We start from the raw sequence: 20,572 nt of genomic DNA on the forward strand, positions 1-20,572 counted from the left end.
TTCAAAGTACCTCTCCACAAAAGTTACTTATTTTGCTAATTCTTCTTCCCTTGTCTCTAATAAAGTGTTTCCCCCACTTAGCATGGTTCCCTTGCTTCAGTCAAGTCACTGTTCCTAGCTTCTTTATCAAACAGCTGCCCTGTTGTCCCTTATCTGAAAAACTCTCACTCTGGAAGCTGTCCCCATGCCACCTAATGTACATAACTGTTTCAAAATAGTCAGCTTTGAAATCATATACACATAAGCAGCAAAACTACTCTGCTGGCTATATGTGTATATAACGATATTAAAGAAGACACTATCAGTTTGAGAGGAAGTGAGGAGGCATGGAATGGGTTGGAATGAAGGCACCTGACAGTGGGGAGAACTTATATAATTATATGCTAATTAAAATATATATTTAAAAAACTTTCACTTTGAAAAAGAACGTGGTCTTCAGAATACTCTATGAATTTATCAGAAACAAAGCCAAAACCTTTGCCACAGTTATTCCTAGAAATGTTGCAGTCTGCTGACCTAGCCTAACCTCTTTCTTTGAGTTTAGATGATCAAGGATGTTCTAATTTTCTTATATCTCTTGCTGCTGTTTTCATATTTATGGTATAGATCTATTTGCCTTTGACTTGGATCCATCTCAAACTTTCTTTTACAGGATTCTTTCTGTACTGTATATACCTTCTTAGAACAATGATGTCTATTACCATGACTCCAATTACCACCAATTGTAAAATTTATGGGAGTGAGCAGGACACAGAAACAGCACTGTTGGCTGAGAGACTACTTTAGAATGTTTAGGGCAAAAGAAATTCCCCTGATCCTACTGTGCGATTATACACTTCTATTTAGTTATTCAAAAAACATGCATTAGTTTCTAAATAAGTCATATGAAAGTTCTGGGTCTTGTAAGTCCATTTAATGGACATCTAAGATTCCTATTCTTAAAGAATTATATTCTACCAGGATAATAACTTAATAAAAAATTATGAAGTAGATACCAAATCAAGGAAAGGGACAGCGTCTTCCTCATCTTGGCATGGCTAAGAGTGTCAGTAACGTTTTATTGGCTGAAAAAATTGATATCAGAATCACAACTGGTGTTTCCTGCCTTTGTCGCTTGCATATTTACATGTATGCTTATGTATATAAACATAAGGTGGATATTTAGAATGTTTTATTTTATTTCACTTCATTATTTTAAATTTTATTTCATGGATTTAGTCATTTAAGTATGTGTTCCTCCTTACTTTATGAGGTTTCGGAATAAAGACTCTCTTGGATATTGCCATATGTCAGTGTTTACACAGGGTTAGATCAGCAGACCAGCTAGATATTTCCTCACAGGGGCTAGCACATCACTTTCCAAGAGCTGAATAAAAGCAACACAAAAGCGTTCACTGAGAGAGAGACAGGGTTAAGAAAACATACCAGCCTTCGAAGTTCTCTGAAAAAGTCCTGAGCTGCCCAGAGCATGATAAACAAGCAAACAGAGCCTGTACTTGCTGGCTGCAAAAGGATACATGGGTAGTAAACAGGGAAGGGGCTGCTCTTGCTAATAGAGAAACCACATCCCTCTCAGTGTCATCATGCCAGTGACCAGTGACATGATAGAATCAAACAAAAGACAGACTGAAGCATCCAGGGAGCTAGCATAGACTTGTCCATTATGTTAATATGAATTGGAATATTTTAATCAATAATTTATGTTAACTTTTGTATCATAGCGTTAGAGAATTTAATTAGCATTTTCTCATATATTCTGTATTAGTTACTTTTTTCAGTATTGCCGAATACGTGACAAAAAGCGATGTAAAGCGGAACGGTCTACTTTGGCTCGCAGTTCACAAGGCTACAGTCTGTTACAGCAGGAAAGGTGTCCTAGTTTGTTTTTATTCGATTTGATATAATACCAGGATCAAAGGCAACTTGCGTTGCTTATATCGTTTTGTTTGCATAGCATGGTCTCGGTCTATCAGGAAGGAAGGCAGGGAAGGGATTTGTCAGGAACTGAAGCAGAAGCCCTGGAGTAATGCATACAGCCTTTGCCTCGATGGCTTGTTCAGCTTGTTTGGTCATAAGACTCAGGATTACTTGACCAGAGGTGGTTGTACTCCTAGTAGGCTGGGCTGTCCTGCATAAATAGTTAATTAAGAAAATGTCCCAGGTACAGTTCTGGGTTAATATTTTTGAGATGGGTGGTTGGCCCCATCCCTCAACCAGGGGCTGTGCCTAACCTCTGGATGTAGACTCTACATGCTCTCTCTTCCCTTTGTTGGGTCTTGGCTAATGTCATCCTCACTGGGTCCTGGAAGCCTCTCGCTTTCCTGGCATCTGGGACTTTCTAGCGGTTATGCCCAGTTCCCCATTCCCCAATACTATAAACCTCCATTCAATTTCCGGACCCTCTGTACATCTCTCCTATCTCCTCCCATACCTGATCCTGCCTCCCTTTTCTCTCTCTGTCCTCTTTCCCTCCCAGATCCCTCCCTCCCTCTACTGCCCATGATTATTTTGTTCCCCTTTCTAAGGAGGACTGAAGCATCTACTCCTTGGTCTTCTTTTTTTTCTTGAGCTTTCTATGGTCTGTGAGTTATATTGTAGGCATTCTGAGCTTTTCCCCTAATGTTCATTTATTGGTGAGTGCACACCATGTGTGATCTTTTGTGACTGGGTTCCCTCACTCAGGATGATATTTTCAAGTTGCATCCATTTGCCTGCAAGTTTCATGAAGTCATTGTTTTTAATGGCTAAGTAGTTTCCAGCTTTTTGCTATTATAAATAAGGCTGCTTTGAACATAGTAGAGCATGCGTCCTTGTTATATGTTGGAGTATCTTTTGGGTGTATGCCCAGGAGAGGTATAACTGTGTACCTAGGTAGTGCTATGTCTCATTTTCTGAGGAACTGCCAGATTGGTGTCCAGAGTGGTTGTACCAGTTTGCAATCCCACTAGCAGAAATATTAATGTAGAATTGCTCCTTTCTAAAGGAAATGCAGGGACAAAGAGTAGAGCAGAGAATGAAGGAAAGGGCATCCAGAGACTGCCCCACCTAGGGATCCATTCCATCCACTGACACCAAACCCAGACACTATTGCTGATGCTAAGAGGTACATGCTGACAGGAGCCTGATATAGCTGTCCCCTGAGAGGCTCTGCCAGAGCATGACCAATACAGAGGCAGATGCTCACAGCCAGCCATCAGACTGAGCACTGGGACCCCAATGAAGGAATTAGGAGGACAGAAGGAGCTAGAGGGGATTGAAACCCCATAGGAAGAACAACAATATCAACCAACTAGACCTTCCAGAGCTCCCAGGGACTAAACCACCAACCAAAGAGTACACATAGAGGGACCCATGATTCCAGCTGCATATGTAGCAGAGGAGTGCCTTATCTTGTATTAATGGGAGTGGGGGCCTTTGATCCGATGGCTCGATGGAGGCTCGATGCCCCAGTGTAGGGGAATGCTTGATTGGTAATGCTGAAGCAGGTGGGTGAGTCAGGAAGCACCCTCGTAGAAGCACAGGGGAGGGGCATTGGTTAGGGGGTTTTCAGGAGGGGAAACAGGGAAGGGGGATAATATTTCAAATGTAAAATAATCAATTTTTTTTAAAAAGAAAATGTCCCAGTGCTCTACGGCCAATGTAATGGTTGCATTTTCTCAATTGGGGTTTCCTCTTAAATGAATCTAGCTTGTGTCAAAATAACAAAGAAACTGTCCAGTCTGGTGATGGGAGTGGCTGTTTGTGCTCCGAGGGCAATACACAGCGGGGTGCATATTTCTGTGCAGATTTTTAAGACTGGCTTTTACCTAAGTTGTTTACTCTGGTTATAAATAACAGAAATATATGATATAATATATATATATAATATATATATAATGGTATGTTTTTACTCTTCCTAGGCTTTGTATCATGGGCCGAATTTGAAAGCAGTTATAAAAATGTATCGGAGCTTAATCCACCGTGTTAGACACCGTCTTGGTCTTTGGAGAACAAGACAGATTATATACTTTGGAGAGCTAGAAGAATGGATGGACAGAAAAAAATGTAAGTATTGCAGTCCCTTCTGGCTTGCTGCTAGGTTTAGAACCCATTTTTACTTATTGAAAAGACCTCTATCTACTCCTAGCAATGGAAGGGAGATTGTGTTTTTTATATTTCCATTTGCATCATAAAGTGGCTCGCTGAGTACTTAGATGAATTCATTAGAATTTTTTTTTTGTTATAAACAACAGACTCCTCATTTGGCTACACAAAGTGTAGCAGGAAATTTAAAGGGAAGGGGTTGGAAACACAGATGAAGAAATCAGATTCCACAGAGGGGATAAGCAATAAGTTGCTCCAGAGACCTATGGATCAGAAAATAAAAAGAATCTACTGTTTCCTGAAGAAGAGAAACAGACAACATTGTTATAGAGACTGTCTGTCTGTCCATCCATCCATCCATCCATCCATCCATGCAACCACCCACTCACCCACTCACCCACTCACCCACCTACTCACCTACCTACCCACCAATCCACCTACCTGCCTACCCATTTACCTACCTACCTACCTACCTACCTACCTACCTACCTACCTACCTACCTATTTTCTACCTATTCATATATTGCAATAGGGCTCTCATCTGCCCAGGCTGACTTTGAACTCTTGATGTAGCTAAGAATGACAATGAACTCAAGCTCCTTCCCCCTCTGCCTCCCAAGTGCTGGGACTACAGGTTGGTATCATCATGTCTTTCTTAATGCTGTGTTGGAGAGCCCAGAGTTTCCTGCACGCTAGGCAAATACTTTACCAAGTGACGTATTCATACTGAGACACATTTATTTTTAAATCGGATTTCCAAGAGATTTTAAATGAATGGCTTAGCTTGAGCCACAAGTCAGAAACTTGAAGTGACTGTGGAAGGATTGGAGGCCTTGAGAGTTACAATGGATGACTCTTTGCCCATTGTGGGAGGGGTTCGCCACTCCTGAAATGAATATTAAATTGTAATATTGGTAAATGTTAAAGCATACTGGGCAGAATAAACCATGTATTACTTCAAATTGTTAGGGTTCTGCTCATAAATATAAGGACACACTTTTTTTATCATTGTCTTTCTATTTATAGTTCATCAGTTGAGTGTTATTTAGGTACTGTGTATTACTAGACCAATCTTCTTAAGAATTAAAATGAATGACGCAAGTAAGTTATACTTAATTGGAATAATTTTATGATTTTATGAGATCAATGTGCTACCTTTTGGTAGTTTCAGCTAGTTGTAGTATGTTCATTCTTTATTTGGGACTTCATATTCATGAATGCATCATGAAGATGGGGCTTATGTCTTTCAATGAGCATTACTATTTAATACGTGGCTAGTATATTAGAATAGCAAAAACTATTTTCAAAAGGCTATTTGCATTCAGTTTGTATGCAAAAATGTATTTTTTAAAATAAGTCATACTTGTTCCATTTCTGTCGTTAGACATTAAAGAAAGAAGAAGAAGCCAAATAAAGAAAGAGACCCAGAGAGACAATTCAGAGGTCCATGATACATACATAGATCTTGAGAACCCAGTTCAGGGGATCTAGTCCCACAGCCTGATTTTCAGAAAGTTAGATAAGGCATTTGTAGAATTCTCAAGGCATCTCTCAAACAGATAATACAGCAAAGAGTCAGACAGAGGGAAAGCTATGAATGAGAAAGAAAGAAATCATGGAGAAGACAGAGGCAGAGGCAGTGAGAAATGTTTTCATTTTGGAAACTGCTGGGACTTAGTTTGCAAACTTGAGGGAAGGAGAGGAATATGGGTCCCACCCACGTGTACTCAGAGGTTTAAGACTGTTGGTCATGAGTGCTCCACGCACTAGTATAAAATCAGAGGATACCTCAGTAGTCTTCTATGAATAGTCGTTTCATATTCTGCTAAGCTTTGTAATACAGAGTTTCTAATATTTATCAAAATGTGTGATAGGACTTTTGGTTATTGTAGCAACTAACTTGTGCCCCCCCCCATTTTATTTGATTGTATTTTGAAGGGCTGATTATCTGTTACACTTCAAGACTTATGTTTTACTGGACTCAGACTTCGAAGTAGAAGTACTCTGAGGGCAGCCTACGCCTCTTGACAATCCGTTCCTGGCATTTTTCCTTTGGCTCCCTTCATTCTCTTGGCCAAAATTTAGCATATTGTGCAACACTATAGTGTTTTCTTTAGTACGGTACTTCTTCAGAGAACTATGTCAGTGCTTCTGTTGGGGGGCGCATGGAGGAAGAAGACACTTCATCTTGGCTGTTTTGGTCCCGGGCTTCTTACCTTCTTTGTTTAAGGGCTTTCTGACAACATCCTGGGGGACATTATCTTCTTTAGAGAGGTTGGAAAGCTTTTAAGTTCTGTTGGTTCTTTGGGGTCTTACAACTGAGGCACAGTAGTATCTGTCAGTTCAGGAATATCCTCTCTGTGTCTCTGTGTCTCTGTGTCTCTGTGTCTGTCTCTCTGTCTGTCTCTGTCTGTCTCTGTCTCTCTCTGTCTCTCTGTCTCTCTCTCTCTCTCTCACACACACACACACACACACACACTAACCAAGCTGAGAACATTCAAGTTGGCATCCACAAGAGCTACAATGCATCCACATTGTTAAACTTCCTCTCTCCAGCATGCTTGGTCTTCAAGAAGAATGAATGAATGACTCTTATTCAATGGCAGATGTGCTCTGATGCGGGTCAAGACATATTGCTTTATGGGAAACTCTTGTGTGTTGTTCCCAACCACTCATTTACACCACATGACTCTTCTATTCTTTATTCAGATTACTGATAGTACTTCTTTGGCCATTTCTGGAGGTACCATGAAAACGTCTGTTTTAGTACTCAGCCACAGAATTCCCAGTCACATGCATTTTTATTTTTGACATGGTCCCATTTCTTTAAAACCCGGTATGATTGTCACACTCCAAAATTCTGTCACTATGCTTTTTAAAATTAGTTCTAACGTAACTTGTTTGTTTTAGTTTTAACCCTATCTCCATGATTTCTTACTCTTAACTTGTAATTACAGATTTAAAATTTTCATTATTATTATTTTATTTTTTTAGTTTGGAAACTCACACAGATGGACACACACATACCCCATGTATATCTGTTTTTTTCAGACTGGATTCTGATGGTATCTAGCTGATAAGGTTATTGAGTAAAAGTCTTAAAAGTCTGTGGGTAACTTACATGTGTCTCTTGGCTTGATTCCTAGTCAAGTTCAGAAGGCACTAGAAGATTACAGAGAACCACAGTGCAGTTTATGAATACCTATCGGTGTGGTTAGGCTGGCATGAGACAAAGACAGAATAGAGGCATTTGATTAGACAGACGGTGCTCTGTCCATAGAATCTGCATGGCTAAAGAATTATGAATAGCTTTCACTTACGTTAGACCTAGAGCTTACATAATTTGCAAGGTATTTATGTCATTTTTTCATAGAATTCTCTTCTTTTCCTATGCAATTATTGCTAATTTTTTTATATTTGGAAAATACCTGTGTACCTTTAAAAATATTTCAATAATTTCTAACTGTACTAATAGTCACAATTTCAGTTTTGTTTTTACTAAAACTGGCTAACTAGCTTAGTTCATTAATTCTGCTAGTGAGCTGCAGAAGGCTTGTATTGTACCCTAGGCAGGGCACAGTCACAGAAGTAAGATATTAAAGATATGAAAGGATTCTAAAGATGAGCGAAGGAGAAATTAACAAAAGTTCATGAATCTTCATAGAAATTCTTTGTGTCTTAATTTTAGTCTTTTAGAGAAACAAACCCTGAGACATGGATTTAAGTACGGCTAACGTATTGGGAAGTAAATCCCATAAAGTACTCTTAAATGGCATAGAAAAATGCAGTAGGGACAGGATGAAAGTTAAAAAAACAAACAAACAAACAAAACAAAACACTGTCATGGGAACTCTTGAAGGCAAGTTTCTCAAAAACTAGATTTTCATGTATCAGTTGCCCCCAATCTCTTGCACTTCAGCAGGGGTTGAGGGCCACTCTGCAGGGGTCTGAGACTTTTGGGTTATTGGCCAGAAGGCAACAGATTGATGCCCGGTGCTAGGAGAAGCTTTGAGGCAATGAAATGCAGATGCTGGCACTTCTGAATCAGAAAGCCCGGACACAGAAGGAAAGCCTCAAGTTCCATGCTAAATCCGATGAGAAGAGGCTCCAAATGCAGCAGCTTTAGTTCATAGATTTGAGGAGAGAGAAAAGCACATAACTATATCAAATATTAATTTGTATGTGTTTCCAATGGCTTTGAAGATCTGGCGTAGCCATTCATATTCCAGTAGGAATTTGTTGAATTTTTTTTCCCCTTTTGCTGTGAGATCACTGAACAAAATGTGAACATTGTTCCCAACTCTATTTTTGAATCAGAAAGTCTAATGGAAATCCCAGGGATTAGAGTGTGGACTGGGAGTAGTGAAGAAGTGAGAGGTTTACAGGAGACATGGTAACTTCTGACAGGAGTCATCGTGAATCAGAAACCTGGGGTTCTTGTCATTGGTACTGACAATGTGGACGAAAGGGAACAGACAATATGGAGATTCAAAAGATAAACGAATAAAATAAAAATTCAAAATCGGCCGATGTGGCATTACAGACCTATCATGGTTAAAGCAAGGAGTTTGTAAGTTCCAGGCTAGCCTAGGCAACTTAGTGATCCCCTGGTGCAGAATAAGGTTAAAAAGAGTTGTGGTGGTGATAGATACAGCAGTGGTGGAGTTCTTGCCTTGTATGCATGGTGCTCTCGGTTCAGGCGCCAGTCACAAAATAATTGGTTTTGAAAAAAGGAAGAAGGAAAAGACAAAGAAATCGCATATGATCCAGCTAAGCCACTCTCACTGTGTATCTGAGGAAGCCAAAGCGGCACCCCAAAGAGATTCGCTCTGTCCCTTACTTGTGGCTATTGTCACATTAGTCATAGGCACGACATGGAGTTGGCCCAGGTGTCTAGCAGCCGATGCACGGATAAAGAAAACAGGTTATATATCCTGACTGCAATTTCAGCCATAAAGAAAAGCTTAATGTTTTCATTTTCAGCAATCCGAGTGGATATTGTATTAAGAGAAATGAGCAACACATAGAAAGACAGATAACCACAGTCTTCTCCTAAATATGAATGTTGCAAACATCGACATAGAAATCAAATAGCAACTGTTAGTAGATGAGAAGAGATACAGAGGGACAGGATTAGATCCCTCAGTGCTGTGTATATGCCTTGGATTATCACACTGAGCCCCATTAATGTGTACAACGAGCACATCTTAATAAAAATAAAACATCCCCCATTACAGCTAATAGTTTGTGTGTTGATATGTGTAAGTTCTGTGATCATTTGCCATGAAGCAGGTAGAGCCCCCACCTGTGTCCTGTGCTTTCATGGGAAGCCTGACTGAATGTTAGCCTGAGGAAATTCATGGTGTGGGAATGGGTGAGGAAGAGAGACCCTGCGTCCTGCCTGTTAGCCAGAAGACTTAACACTGGTTTCTAGAATGCCAGAGGCTCTTCCCCAGGTGCAAAGATCAACCTGGCTGACTTCAGTTAACTTCCAGTACAGAAGAACTTTGTAAGTGACTTGTCCACAGCACACTATTTGTAAAAGAAACTCTATTATTTTCCCTTTTGGTTTTTAGTCTATGAAACCATGTTTGCCAAGAGAGAAGACTGGCAAGGATTAGAAAGAAGTGAGCTGCTGAAGTACTTCAACGACTGTGGTCATTTCCCCACACAGAAGCAGATCGATGAGCTCTGGGACCTGTTCCACAGATGTGAGTACTGCTGCCCTCATCCTTGTCCCGCCTTCCCTCTTCTCTCCGTGCTTCTCCTCCTCTTCCTCTCTGATTTATTGTTTAGTAATGTATATTCATTGCACATTGCGTTTTATTAAATAAGTATGACTTCATGCGCACATAACTTTTATGTTTTGCCTTAACGTCGACTACACCTTTTCCTCAAATTTGTTTGTATCCAAACTTAATCTATCTGAGAAAAGGCTGGTTGAAAGAAGTTGAAGTTGTATTTTGACTGAAGAGCATAAAGAAGATGATTTCAGCTTTAACTTTAAAAATAAACATTTTGATATAAGTTACAATAATAATAATAAGTTACATCCAGCTAAGTATGGTAATTACTTTTTCAATCAATACAACGGATACTTGGGAAAAGCAATTTCAATTTTGACTCTTGGTTTCAGAGGATTGAAACGCGTAGTAAAAAGGGAGTGAGAGAAGGGAGACAGAGTTCCACAACAGGCTGCAGTACACAAGGCTGTGCCTTAGTGATGTATTTCTGAATTCTCCAGAACTTCCTAGAGTAGCATCATCAGTGTCAGAACCAAAGCCTTCAACAGCAAGCCCATGAGGGGCCATTTCATTAATAGCAAAGCTATACTAATATATTTAACCCACGGAATTTTAAAAATTGCTGCTAAAATCTTTCTCCTGGTTAGTTAAATTTGATGCCGATAAGCAAAGTCAGCTTAAAAGGCATAAATATAGTAAGGTAAAGCATCTTTCCAATTGGAAAATAAGTTTTTGCTGGGTGCATGGATGAGAAGTACAGAACTTGCCTAGCATACACAAGGTCATGGGTAAAATCCCCAGCAATTCCAGAAAAGGAAAATCATTTTGCCCCAGACCGTAAACAGATAAAATGATAAAAATGTCTAATATTTAATAATAATAATTTATGTAATAGACATTTTTTCTCTTCTCAAACCAGTAAGAGGGAATATTGTCCCAGGTATGAGAACTCTTAATGAATAATTAAAAACATTTCAGCCCGTTTTCTTCCTTATGCTTATTGAAGCCTAATGAACAAATATATTTGAGGAGTATGATGTGGGATGTTATGCCACACATCGATGGCCAAAACTGCTAGCCGGGATATTAGTGGTTGTGTATAGTTCCCTTATGCATACATCTGCGTACATGTGGGAGGGGATGGTGAAGAATTCTCACTTAACAAGGTTTGAGTAAGCCATACAGAATTGTTAATTCTCTTCCGCTCATTAAACTTGTGTTTAAATTATGCTGCTGTATTGTGGGTATACTTTGCATTTTACATTTACAGACTAGCTTCAATGACTTTTCCAATAAGACAGGTTTTCTATAAACTGTCATTCTAATTAATAATTCTTATTAATTATTATATTCTAAAAAACTAATTAAAAACCTTTTTCTTTCAATTCCTAAGGTTAGGGAACTTTCTTGTTTTTATTTATGTGCATTTCAGGGTGTGTATGCATGTGTTTGTGGAGATGTATTCAGAGGCCAGAGAAGTGTCCTGCTTTATGACTCTCTATTCTCTGGAGTGTAACAGTAATATTAATATAAATGTAAGGAGAAAATTAATACAGTGCCTGTTTTTCTTTATCCTAGCGAGTTACCCAATAAAGACCCCAAGCTTTATTTAATCAATCTTTACTACACAATTCTTGGGGAGTCATTAATCTATTTTAATCCTCCAAGCTAATCTGGCTACCTCCCAGCCAAAATCCCTGAGATCCTTGCGTTGTTGTATTGGTCTGGTCCTCTGGCCTTCAGGTGTATTTTCCTATGATGTTTCCTCTCACCCTCATTGTGGCTGAGTCCAGTTTACTCTTCTTTCTTTCCGCATTCCTTGGCTGGCCAAAGTCTTACACGGTTCTCTCTTCTGGCCAGTCATTGGCTGATCAGCTTTTATTGACAAGGCTAAGAATAAGTGGTAAGCCTTGTTTACACAAACTTGAGAAAGGAGATTCTTGACATAGGCATTTGCAATGCTCCGTCAGGATTGAAACCGGATCTGAGCGAGAGAAATCAGCATCTGAATAACACAAAGATTATCTTTAAATAGCGCACAATAGCATTCTGCAAACACTGAATCTATCATTTCTTACTAAACTTGAAGTTCACAGTCATTTGGTTAGGTTGGCTGAAAAGGAATTTCCTGTCCTTGTCTTCTCTTGCCCTCTCTGTGCTGGCATTGTGGGTGCACACCTCACTTTTTATGTGACCCTAGGTCAGGTCTTCATGCCTGTCTGGAAATGATTCTTACAAGGTGGACAGATTTTATCCTCTAGAAAACAACCATAATATTTTCAGTTTATTGTATGTTTAATGATATTGCCCTGTCCCATTAAAGACTCCTTTGTTGCCCACGATAGTTACTGAAAATGAAGTTAACAATGGGAAGAAAACAAAAATCTTGGAGAAGTACTGGTCATTTTGACACACATCATTTTCAAGAGAATCTGATTGCAGATTGTCAGTCAGCCATCTTTATCCACACCGACTCTGCTTGTGGGTGGCAGCTTGATAGATACAAGCTACACATAGAGCATTTAATCTAGTTCACATTTAGTCAGTTCAGCTGATTAACTTCTAGCATGCAATATCAAGTAGGTCAGATTCCTGGAAGGCTTTGCATCTTTAGGTATTTTTTTTATCTTTATTAACTTGAGTATTTCTTATTTACATTTTAAAGGTTATTCCCTTTCCCAGTTTCCGGGCCAACATCCCCCTCCCCTTCTCTATGGGTGTTCCCCTCCCCATCCTCCCCCCATTGCCGCCCTCCCCCCATAGTCTAGTTCACTGGGGGTTCAGTCTTAGCAGGACCCAGGGCTTCCCCTTCCACTGGTGCTCTTACTAGGATATTCATTGCTACCTATGAGGTCAGAGTCCAGGGTCAGTCCATGTATAGTCTTTAGGTAGTGGCTTAGTCCCTGGAAGCTCTGGTTGCTTGGCATTGTTGTACATATGGGGTCTCGAGCCCCTTCAAGCTCTTCCAGTCCTTTCTCTGATTCCTTCAACGGGGGATCTTTAGGTATTTTTAACTCATTGTTATTCCTTATTCTCACTACTATGGTAACATTGGAATTGTAACTGAGGACAGGGTTTCAGTTTGAAAAATTTCTTCTGGGAGAAAGAACTGTACTTGGGCTACATGTATTTTCTTCTTAAATGCCTCTTCCTCTTTTTCCCTTGGTAAATTTATCCAATTTTCTTCCTCTTTGGACTTCGTGCTATACTTTGGACTGCTGTTGCTATACCTAGAATTACATTTTCATCAGGGTCCAGGAGCTCACAGAGACTGACAATGAGGGAGTCTGTATGAATCTGAGCTTGGCCTTGTGAATATATGCTATGCTTGTGCAGGTTGGCCTTCTTGTGGGACTCCTACCAGTGGGAGTGGAGGCTATCTCTGACTCAATTGCCTGCTTTTGGGACCCTTTTCCTCCTATCGGGTTTCCTTGTCCAGCTTTGATATGAGGATACATGCCTAGTTTTATTGTAACTTGTTATGCCTTGTTTGGTTGATATTCCTGGGAGGCCTGTTCTTTTCTGAAGGGAAAGGAAGAGGAGTGGATCCAGGAGTAGAGCAAACGTTTGGGGAAGGGACTGGAAGGAGTGGAGAGAAAGGAAAGCACAGTCACGATGTAATATATGAGATAAAAAGCAGACAAACCAATAAAACTATAAAAGATATGAGACTAGCAAATACTGATGGTGAAATAATATAGAAGAACTAAAGTTTAAGTTGAGGCAAAACTTATTAGTAAGTAACCCTAGAATAAGTGTGGCTCACTTCTTAACAATGTTTGATGTTCATTTACGCGTTAGCATGTTCTCCACTTTGTCCTGTTCTACTAACAACATTCTGGTGTGTGACTCTACTATGTCTTGTTTACCTGGCCATTGGTTTAGTGGCTGTTTAAGTTGCTTTGTCCTTTTTTGCTATGATGTACTATGGACATCTTTATGCCTTGATTTGCATTTCCCTAGTAATGAGTTAAGAGCAAACATTTTTTTCCTATTCTCAGTAGACATTTCTTTTCCTTCTGTAGAGGAATTTGTTGAAATCATGCATATCATTTGGTGTTTCTCTGATAAATAGTATACATCATTTTCCACGATATCAACACATGTGCATTCATGCACACATGCACACTCACACTACATATAATATTTTATGTTATGTTATATATACATATATAAGTCCATTTAGTGTTGCTTTGAGAGACATAGTCTTTACATAGTTTATTAACTCTAATCAATTTACCCATCCAGGCAGACTCTGCCAATTGTTTAAGGTTTGGAAGCTGTGTCTTTGTGTTTCACTCACTGCTTATTTTAAAGTCATTTTAGTCTGTCTTCTTAAAGTTGTGGCTAAGTCCCATTTTCTGATCTATGTTTGTGTTTATTGTGTTCCTCATCTCTATAATGTTTTTCCTCTATTTATCGTGGTTATTGTTTTTTGATTGCTACCATATTTTCTTAGAATTCTTTATGGTTTATGGTAACAATGTGAATGTTTATCTTAGTTCCTTTCAAGACTGCACTAAACCTAACCCCTAAATCCATGATTACTGGCAGCCTGCTTCCTAGAGCATGAGGAATCTGTTCCTATTTTCCTGCATTTCTCATGTTATGTTCCTGCTAATATTGAATCCTGGATATTTTAGGTACAGTGTTCTCAGAGGTATGGAGTCTGCTCAGTTCCAAGACTTTATTTATTCATTTACACTTGATTGGTGGAAATGGAATAAAGGGAACCCTATGCTCATTGGCTGTTCATTCCTGTAATCATTATTTAAAGATTGTGTGTGTGTGTGTGTGTGTACATAAAAGAGGTCAAAGGAGGATATTGGATGCCCTGTATCTGGCGGTATGGCTAACTGTGTACTGACATGGGTGCTGGGAACAGAACTCTGGTCCTCTGAAAAAGCAGCAAGCATTCTTAATCAATTAACTGTCTCTCCAGTCCATGGTATTGTTTAGTTCTTTATTGTTGTTATTGATGCTGTTGTTATTGTTGCTGCTTGAGTGACGTTTCAAAAAGCTACTCTGTACAGTGCTCACCCAATGATTGAATATTCACTCAGATACTTTGAGTTCACCACGTTTATATCCTCTGCCCACAGTTCTGTGTGAGGGGTGGAGCTAATGTTCAGTCGTCAGGTTGTATGTCAGCCCCAGGCTTGATGTTCCCCAGTGGTCTGGAGGACTTCCTTTGAGTCATTTGATTTCTCACACAGCTTTGAAGGACATTCTGTAGTTTTTCATTTCCAAGGGTTTCCTATTCCATTCATGGCAGATCTCTCATTGATGCCAGCTCAGACCGAGCTTTTCTGTGTATTTCTTACACGGTTGTTTTTTTTCTCCTAGTGTCCATGTCAGTTTGCATCATTTCAAAGCCATCAATTTGGCTTAAAGCGATAGCTGGTTAGGAAAAGATCATTTGTATTTGAGCATTTTAGTATCTGCTCAGGGATTCATATTCTTGCCAGAAACTTCAGTAGTTATACTTTTCTTGCAAAAGAGAATGCTTAGAAGAATGGAGGTAGGCAAATGAAGAGAACATTAAGCCCAAATCTGAAGGTCAGAAACCAAGGGGCAAAGATGATTTAGATATGTGGCTACAGTTAGGAAAATGTTACTTCTTCCAATAACAAGCAGTCGGAATATCCCTTTGACCACCATGCTCGTGTCAGCAGTGAGCTGAGCCACCTGACCTGTTCTGACACAAGCTTATTTAGAGCGATTTGAGATGTTTATGTCATGTAACACTAGATCACTGGGGAATAATTAAATGTTACCCTGTCTGCTGATGGCTGTAACCCTAAGTCCTGTTGGGTCTATGTGTATCAAGATCCAGTTTTCTAGCATTCAGTATTTATGTATGGTGTGCATGTGCGTGCGTGCGTGTGCATGCATGTGCCTGTGTACATATATAGGATCCAGAAGTTGTAGTTAGGTCTCATCCTCTATCAGTCTGTACCTTATATTTTGAGACTTTTTCATTAAACATAGAAGTCACCATGTCAGCTAGACAAGTTGGCTAGCAAGGGCCCGGGATCTGCCTATCTGTATCTTCCCTGAGCTGTGGCGACTGATACGTGTGTGGCTGTATCTGGCTTTATGTGGAAGCTGGGATCTGAACTCAGGTCCCTCATGCTTGTGCAGCGAACGATTTACCATTTTAGCAGTGCCCCCTATTGATTTTCGATGAAACTGTTATTTATAAATACATTCTAGAAACTACTGTCCAGCACTCTAGGGACGCTCACCTGTAACTGGACAAATGCAGTATCAAAAGTTTTCTTCATGAATGTGCTGAGTGTGAAGGTGTCACAGGTGTTAATCATGGCTTCAATCTGGAGATCAGAGAAAGGTACAGGGAAGCTAAGGCATGAGTTAATTGTTGAGGGCTAGTTAACTAGATTGAAAACAAACACCGATGTTTGATAAATAGGAGGGCACAATGACTTAGAATTCTCTAGGCAGCCAGTACATCTGAGTAGGAAACCAGATAGGTCTGCCGGGGAAGTGGAAAGGGCACCATATTACTGAAACTTCTGGATAAAAGCAACACCACCACCATCTGCCTGGTCATTTCCTGGGCACAGTGATGGTGTTTGCTTTTCTCTACAGGGGGAATTTTACTGTTTTGAAGTGTTTATTCAATTTATCATCATCTGTCCAATAAAAAATAAATGCTTCCAAATGTTTAATCCAAATAAAATTTTGGATGTAAATCAGTCATATTCCAGTAGGAACTGTTTAAGCAATTTCTAATATTTCCTTCCCTTGGTCATTGAGACCTTACATTTCAGCTTGAAAATTTGAGTTTAAGAACATTTAATCCCTTCAAGCTCGGGGACGCTTTTCCTTCACCTTACCTTGTCTGAGGCCTGTATCATCTTTCACATCGATAAAGTGATGTCAGCTTCTTCTTCGGATTTACTGACGAACATTAAAACGCACTAGGTGAAAGTGGCGTGTCCAACATTGACGACATTAACTTATTTCAAACGAAGGCAAGCAAGTGCAGCATCAGGCGCTTTGACCTCACTGTACCGTGGCAGGAAGTGAATGGCATGTAGAGGAAGTCAGGAGCTGCGAGCCCCACAGTTCATATCACACCACGGCATCATGTTAAGATCCTCCAGGATCAACCATGGCCATACACGTGGATGGGCATCTTAATGTGCACATGATATTACCAAATAGAAGAAATCTTCATACCTTATTGCCTTTGTCCTGAAGCTGTGATCTTAAGATCAGAATTTGGTGTATATATATATGTTTTATACTGTAAATTTCTACATGGAAAGTGGCAGTCTCATGCTCACCATTGCTTAGATTTTAGTGTAGGGTCTTTGTTGGCCTAACGTTGGAGCATTTCCCTTTATGAAGTGATTCATGAAGTACAGTAAGAATAATCTTATCAAGGTTACTACATATTATTATTTTATAGTAGTATGTAGACCTGGTTCTCTAGGTTTCCAGGCTAACTTCGAACCCACCCTGTAGAGTTCTGTAGGCCAACTGACTTCCAGTCTGTGCTAATGCCCCCCGCCTCTGACCAAGTCCTGGGATTATAAAAGAGAGCTGGATTTGGACGCAGCTTTAAATGGAAGGAATCAGAATGAAGTAAAACGCAGAAGAGCTTAAAAAAAAAAGACTTCTGTCCAAGTTGGTCCCTTTCTATTAGGCAGCAGAAATTATTTGGATTCATTCCTACTTTCTTTTTCTTTTTATGGTTTCCAGGAGTAGCTGCAGTCCATTCTGCGTCCTTCTCTGTGCACCGAGGAGCCCTTCAGGGGTTGTGATTCAATCCATTTTCTGTGCTGTCACTTTCCACACTTAGCCCCATTCATACTTGGAAATGCATCCACTGCAGGAGAGTTCCTTGCTTGACTTCTTGAAGAAGTTTTCCCCTCTGCTTTCTCCGGGTGCATTCTTGTTTGTTGTTGTTTTGTTTTTTTTTTTTTGTTTTCTCTTGTTTTCTTCCTGTTGGTGGATGAAAAAGAGTAATAGAGAATCATTTGGCTATGTGTATGAATACACATAGGATGATACTTTAAGTTTTAAATCTGATTTGTTAGGAGGGCATAGTTCTGAACTTTATACTTAAAAAAAAAAAGAAGTGTAACTGTCTGTCGCAGCTAACACGATGAAATAGCATCTAAATCTCAGTGTCCTGGTGCACACTGGTGACCCAGTACTGTGGAGGTGGGGACGATCAGATCCCTGGGGCCCCTGGGCATTCGACTACTTGAAGATCTTCAGGCCAGTAAGAGACATTGTCACCCAAAATAGGTGGACAGCTCTTTATTAACAACTGCCAAGGTTGACTTCTAGCCTACATGCACACACATGCGCGCGCACACACACACACACACGCACACACACACACACACACACACACACACATTGTTCACATGCATACTTTTACACACAAAAGTTATACACACACATACAAAGCAAAAAACAACGATAAAATATGTTTTCGTTATTATCAGAAAAACACTAAATGAAATCTATGAATGTATACATCTACTACTTAATAGATAGATATGATGCTATAAATATTTTACATGTTTAATCCAGTATCTTTAGGAGGATTACGCCATCACCTGGGGATAAACTGTTTAATATTGTAAAGACTATTTGAGTTACGGTTTAGTCGGAAGACAAAAAATTGTCCAGGAATTTGTGTAAGAAAAAAAAAAACTAACACGATGAATTATTAACCCTAGAGAGGAACTGGATTATCAATACAGTATCCGTCATCTAGTGGGGGCTAATAACTAAAGAACTGAGTAGAGCAGATACAGGGAGTGAGGCAGGATGCCAAGCAGGCCACAAACAATAGAGAAGATTGCTCACCCTAGCCTGACATGTCCTTAGAGACCATTCAGTTCCAGCTCAGGGAATGGTGGACAGTACTGAGGTGCCAGGCCTGTGGATCTATGTAAAGCCACTTTCTAGGGTTTGAGAAGAGCCTGTGTGCGGGGGTGTTAGAGGAGGATGCTAAGGAAACGGTCCTGCTTGCCTGATGTCTACATACTCAGGCACGTGTTGAGACACATCCCAGAACTACAGCTCTGCATTCCTGAGGTTCCTCCATTGACCTCTGAGGTGAATGTTAAAAGTCAGGCCCTAGCCTGACAGGGAAGACAGTGAGGGCTGGTGCTGGAGCTCTGAGGTGGTGGACTAACAGATCTGCCTAGCAACAGATCTCTATTCTAATTATGTAGAACTGCCTTGGCTTATTTGCCAACTCCCCCCAAAGAGAGTTTTAACAAAATAAAGAAAAATAAGAGGAAAGGAAAGAATCAAACATAAGAAGGCATTCCATGGAGGTTTTCTTCAATATTTCTTCTTTAATGAAAACCTAACTAATGCTGTGCCAGAACAGTCACTATTTTCATCATTAAAACATTCTAATTTTATCATCCCCACCTCTTTCCTAACCCTCCTATGTTTGATTTACCCTGCCCTACCTTCAAAGCCTCCTCTTTTTTTTTAATTGTATTTTTTATTTACATCTTAAATGTTATCCCATTTCCTGGTTTCCCCTTTAGAAACCCACTATCCCACCCCACCCCTGTTGCTCCCTCACCCTCCCACCCACTCCTTCCCACCCACATGCCCTGATGTTCCTTTACACTGCAGCATCAGGCCTTGACAGGACCAAGGGCTTCTCCTCCCATTGAGGCCCAGCAAGGCCATGCTCTGTACATAGGCAGATAGAGCCATAGATCCATTTCTATGTTCTCTTGGAAGGGTGGTTTAGTCCCTGGGAGCTCTGGGCAGCCTGGTTGGTTGATATTGTGGTGTTCTAATGGGGTTGCAAACCCCTTCAGCTACTTCGGTCACTTCTCTAACTCCTCCATTGGACCCTGCCTTCAGTTCAATGGTTGACTGGCAGCATCCTCCTCGCTATTTGTAAGGCTCTGGCAGAGCCTCTCAGCAGACAGCTATATCAGGCTCTATCAGTCAGCACACACTTACTGACATCTAATCTATATCAGATAGCTATATCAGTCAGCACACGCTTACTGACATCATCAATATTGCTGGGGTTTGGTGGCTGTATATGGGATTCATCCCCAAGTGGGGCAGTCGCTGAATGGCCTTTGAATCTCTGCTCCACACGCTGTCTCCATATTTCCTCCTGTGAGTATTTTTGTTTCCCCTTCTAAAAAGGTCTGAAGTATCCACACTTTGGTTTTCCTTCTTCTTGAGATTGATCTGGTTTATGAATTGTCTCTTGGCTATTTCGAGCTGTTGGGCTAATATCCGCCTATCAGTGAATGCACACTGTATGTGATCTTTTGTGACTGGGTTACCTCACTCAGGATATTTTCAAGTTCTATCCAGTTGCCTTAGAGATGAGCTATAAAAATCTTATGTGATACTACCTTAAAGATCTTGGACAATTCTTTGTTAATTACAAGTGTTCGAAGAAAAAGAATCTTGGTATATCTGTTTTCTGTTTTCTGGTTTTTATGTTAAAATGTTAGACCAGGGATGTTAATTCTTTCTTTATTACCAGCTTGTAAAACTTTGTATTAATTCAACATTTTGCCAGAATAGTCTGATTTTGCTCCTTAATGGCAATTTAAAGTATTCAGTTGTGTTGTAGAATTTATAATGTAACGTTGTTCATTATGTATCTTAATTTTTATGTAGCTTTGGCAATCACTGCTGTAGACGATAGGATCTGAGCCCAATATTGACAAATCTCTGTAAATTTTTGTCAGGACTATATAAAG

The 20,572-nt window shown here is 40.0% G+C and overlaps 1 protein-coding gene across 4 annotated transcripts in view; it reads left to right on the forward strand.

Moving 5' to 3' along the window:
- The window catches only part of LOC147998803 (IQ domain-containing protein M-like), a 208,622-nt gene that overhangs the window by 132,694 nt on the left and 55,356 nt on the right, over nucleotides 1–20,572 (forward strand). For all 4 annotated transcript variants that reach the window (XR_015643767.1, XR_015643765.1, XR_015643766.1 and 1 more), the window contains 2 exons: nucleotides 3,900–4,044; nucleotides 9,660–9,794. Coding sequence is in view for 1 of the 4 variants with exons in the window: in XM_087595439.1 (XP_087451565.1) it covers nucleotides 3,900–4,044; nucleotides 9,660–9,794 (280 nt within the window). In the remaining 3 variants the exon portion in view is untranslated. The remainder of the gene's footprint in view (nucleotides 1–3,899; nucleotides 4,045–9,659; nucleotides 9,795–20,572) is intronic.

This window comes from Rattus norvegicus, chromosome 19 (assembly GCF_021556685.1).
Source record: "Rattus norvegicus strain SHRSP/BbbUtx chromosome 19, alternate assembly SHRSP_T2T, whole genome shotgun sequence".
In the NCBI taxonomy this organism is placed as follows: domain Eukaryota; kingdom Metazoa; phylum Chordata; class Mammalia; order Rodentia; family Muridae; genus Rattus; species Rattus norvegicus.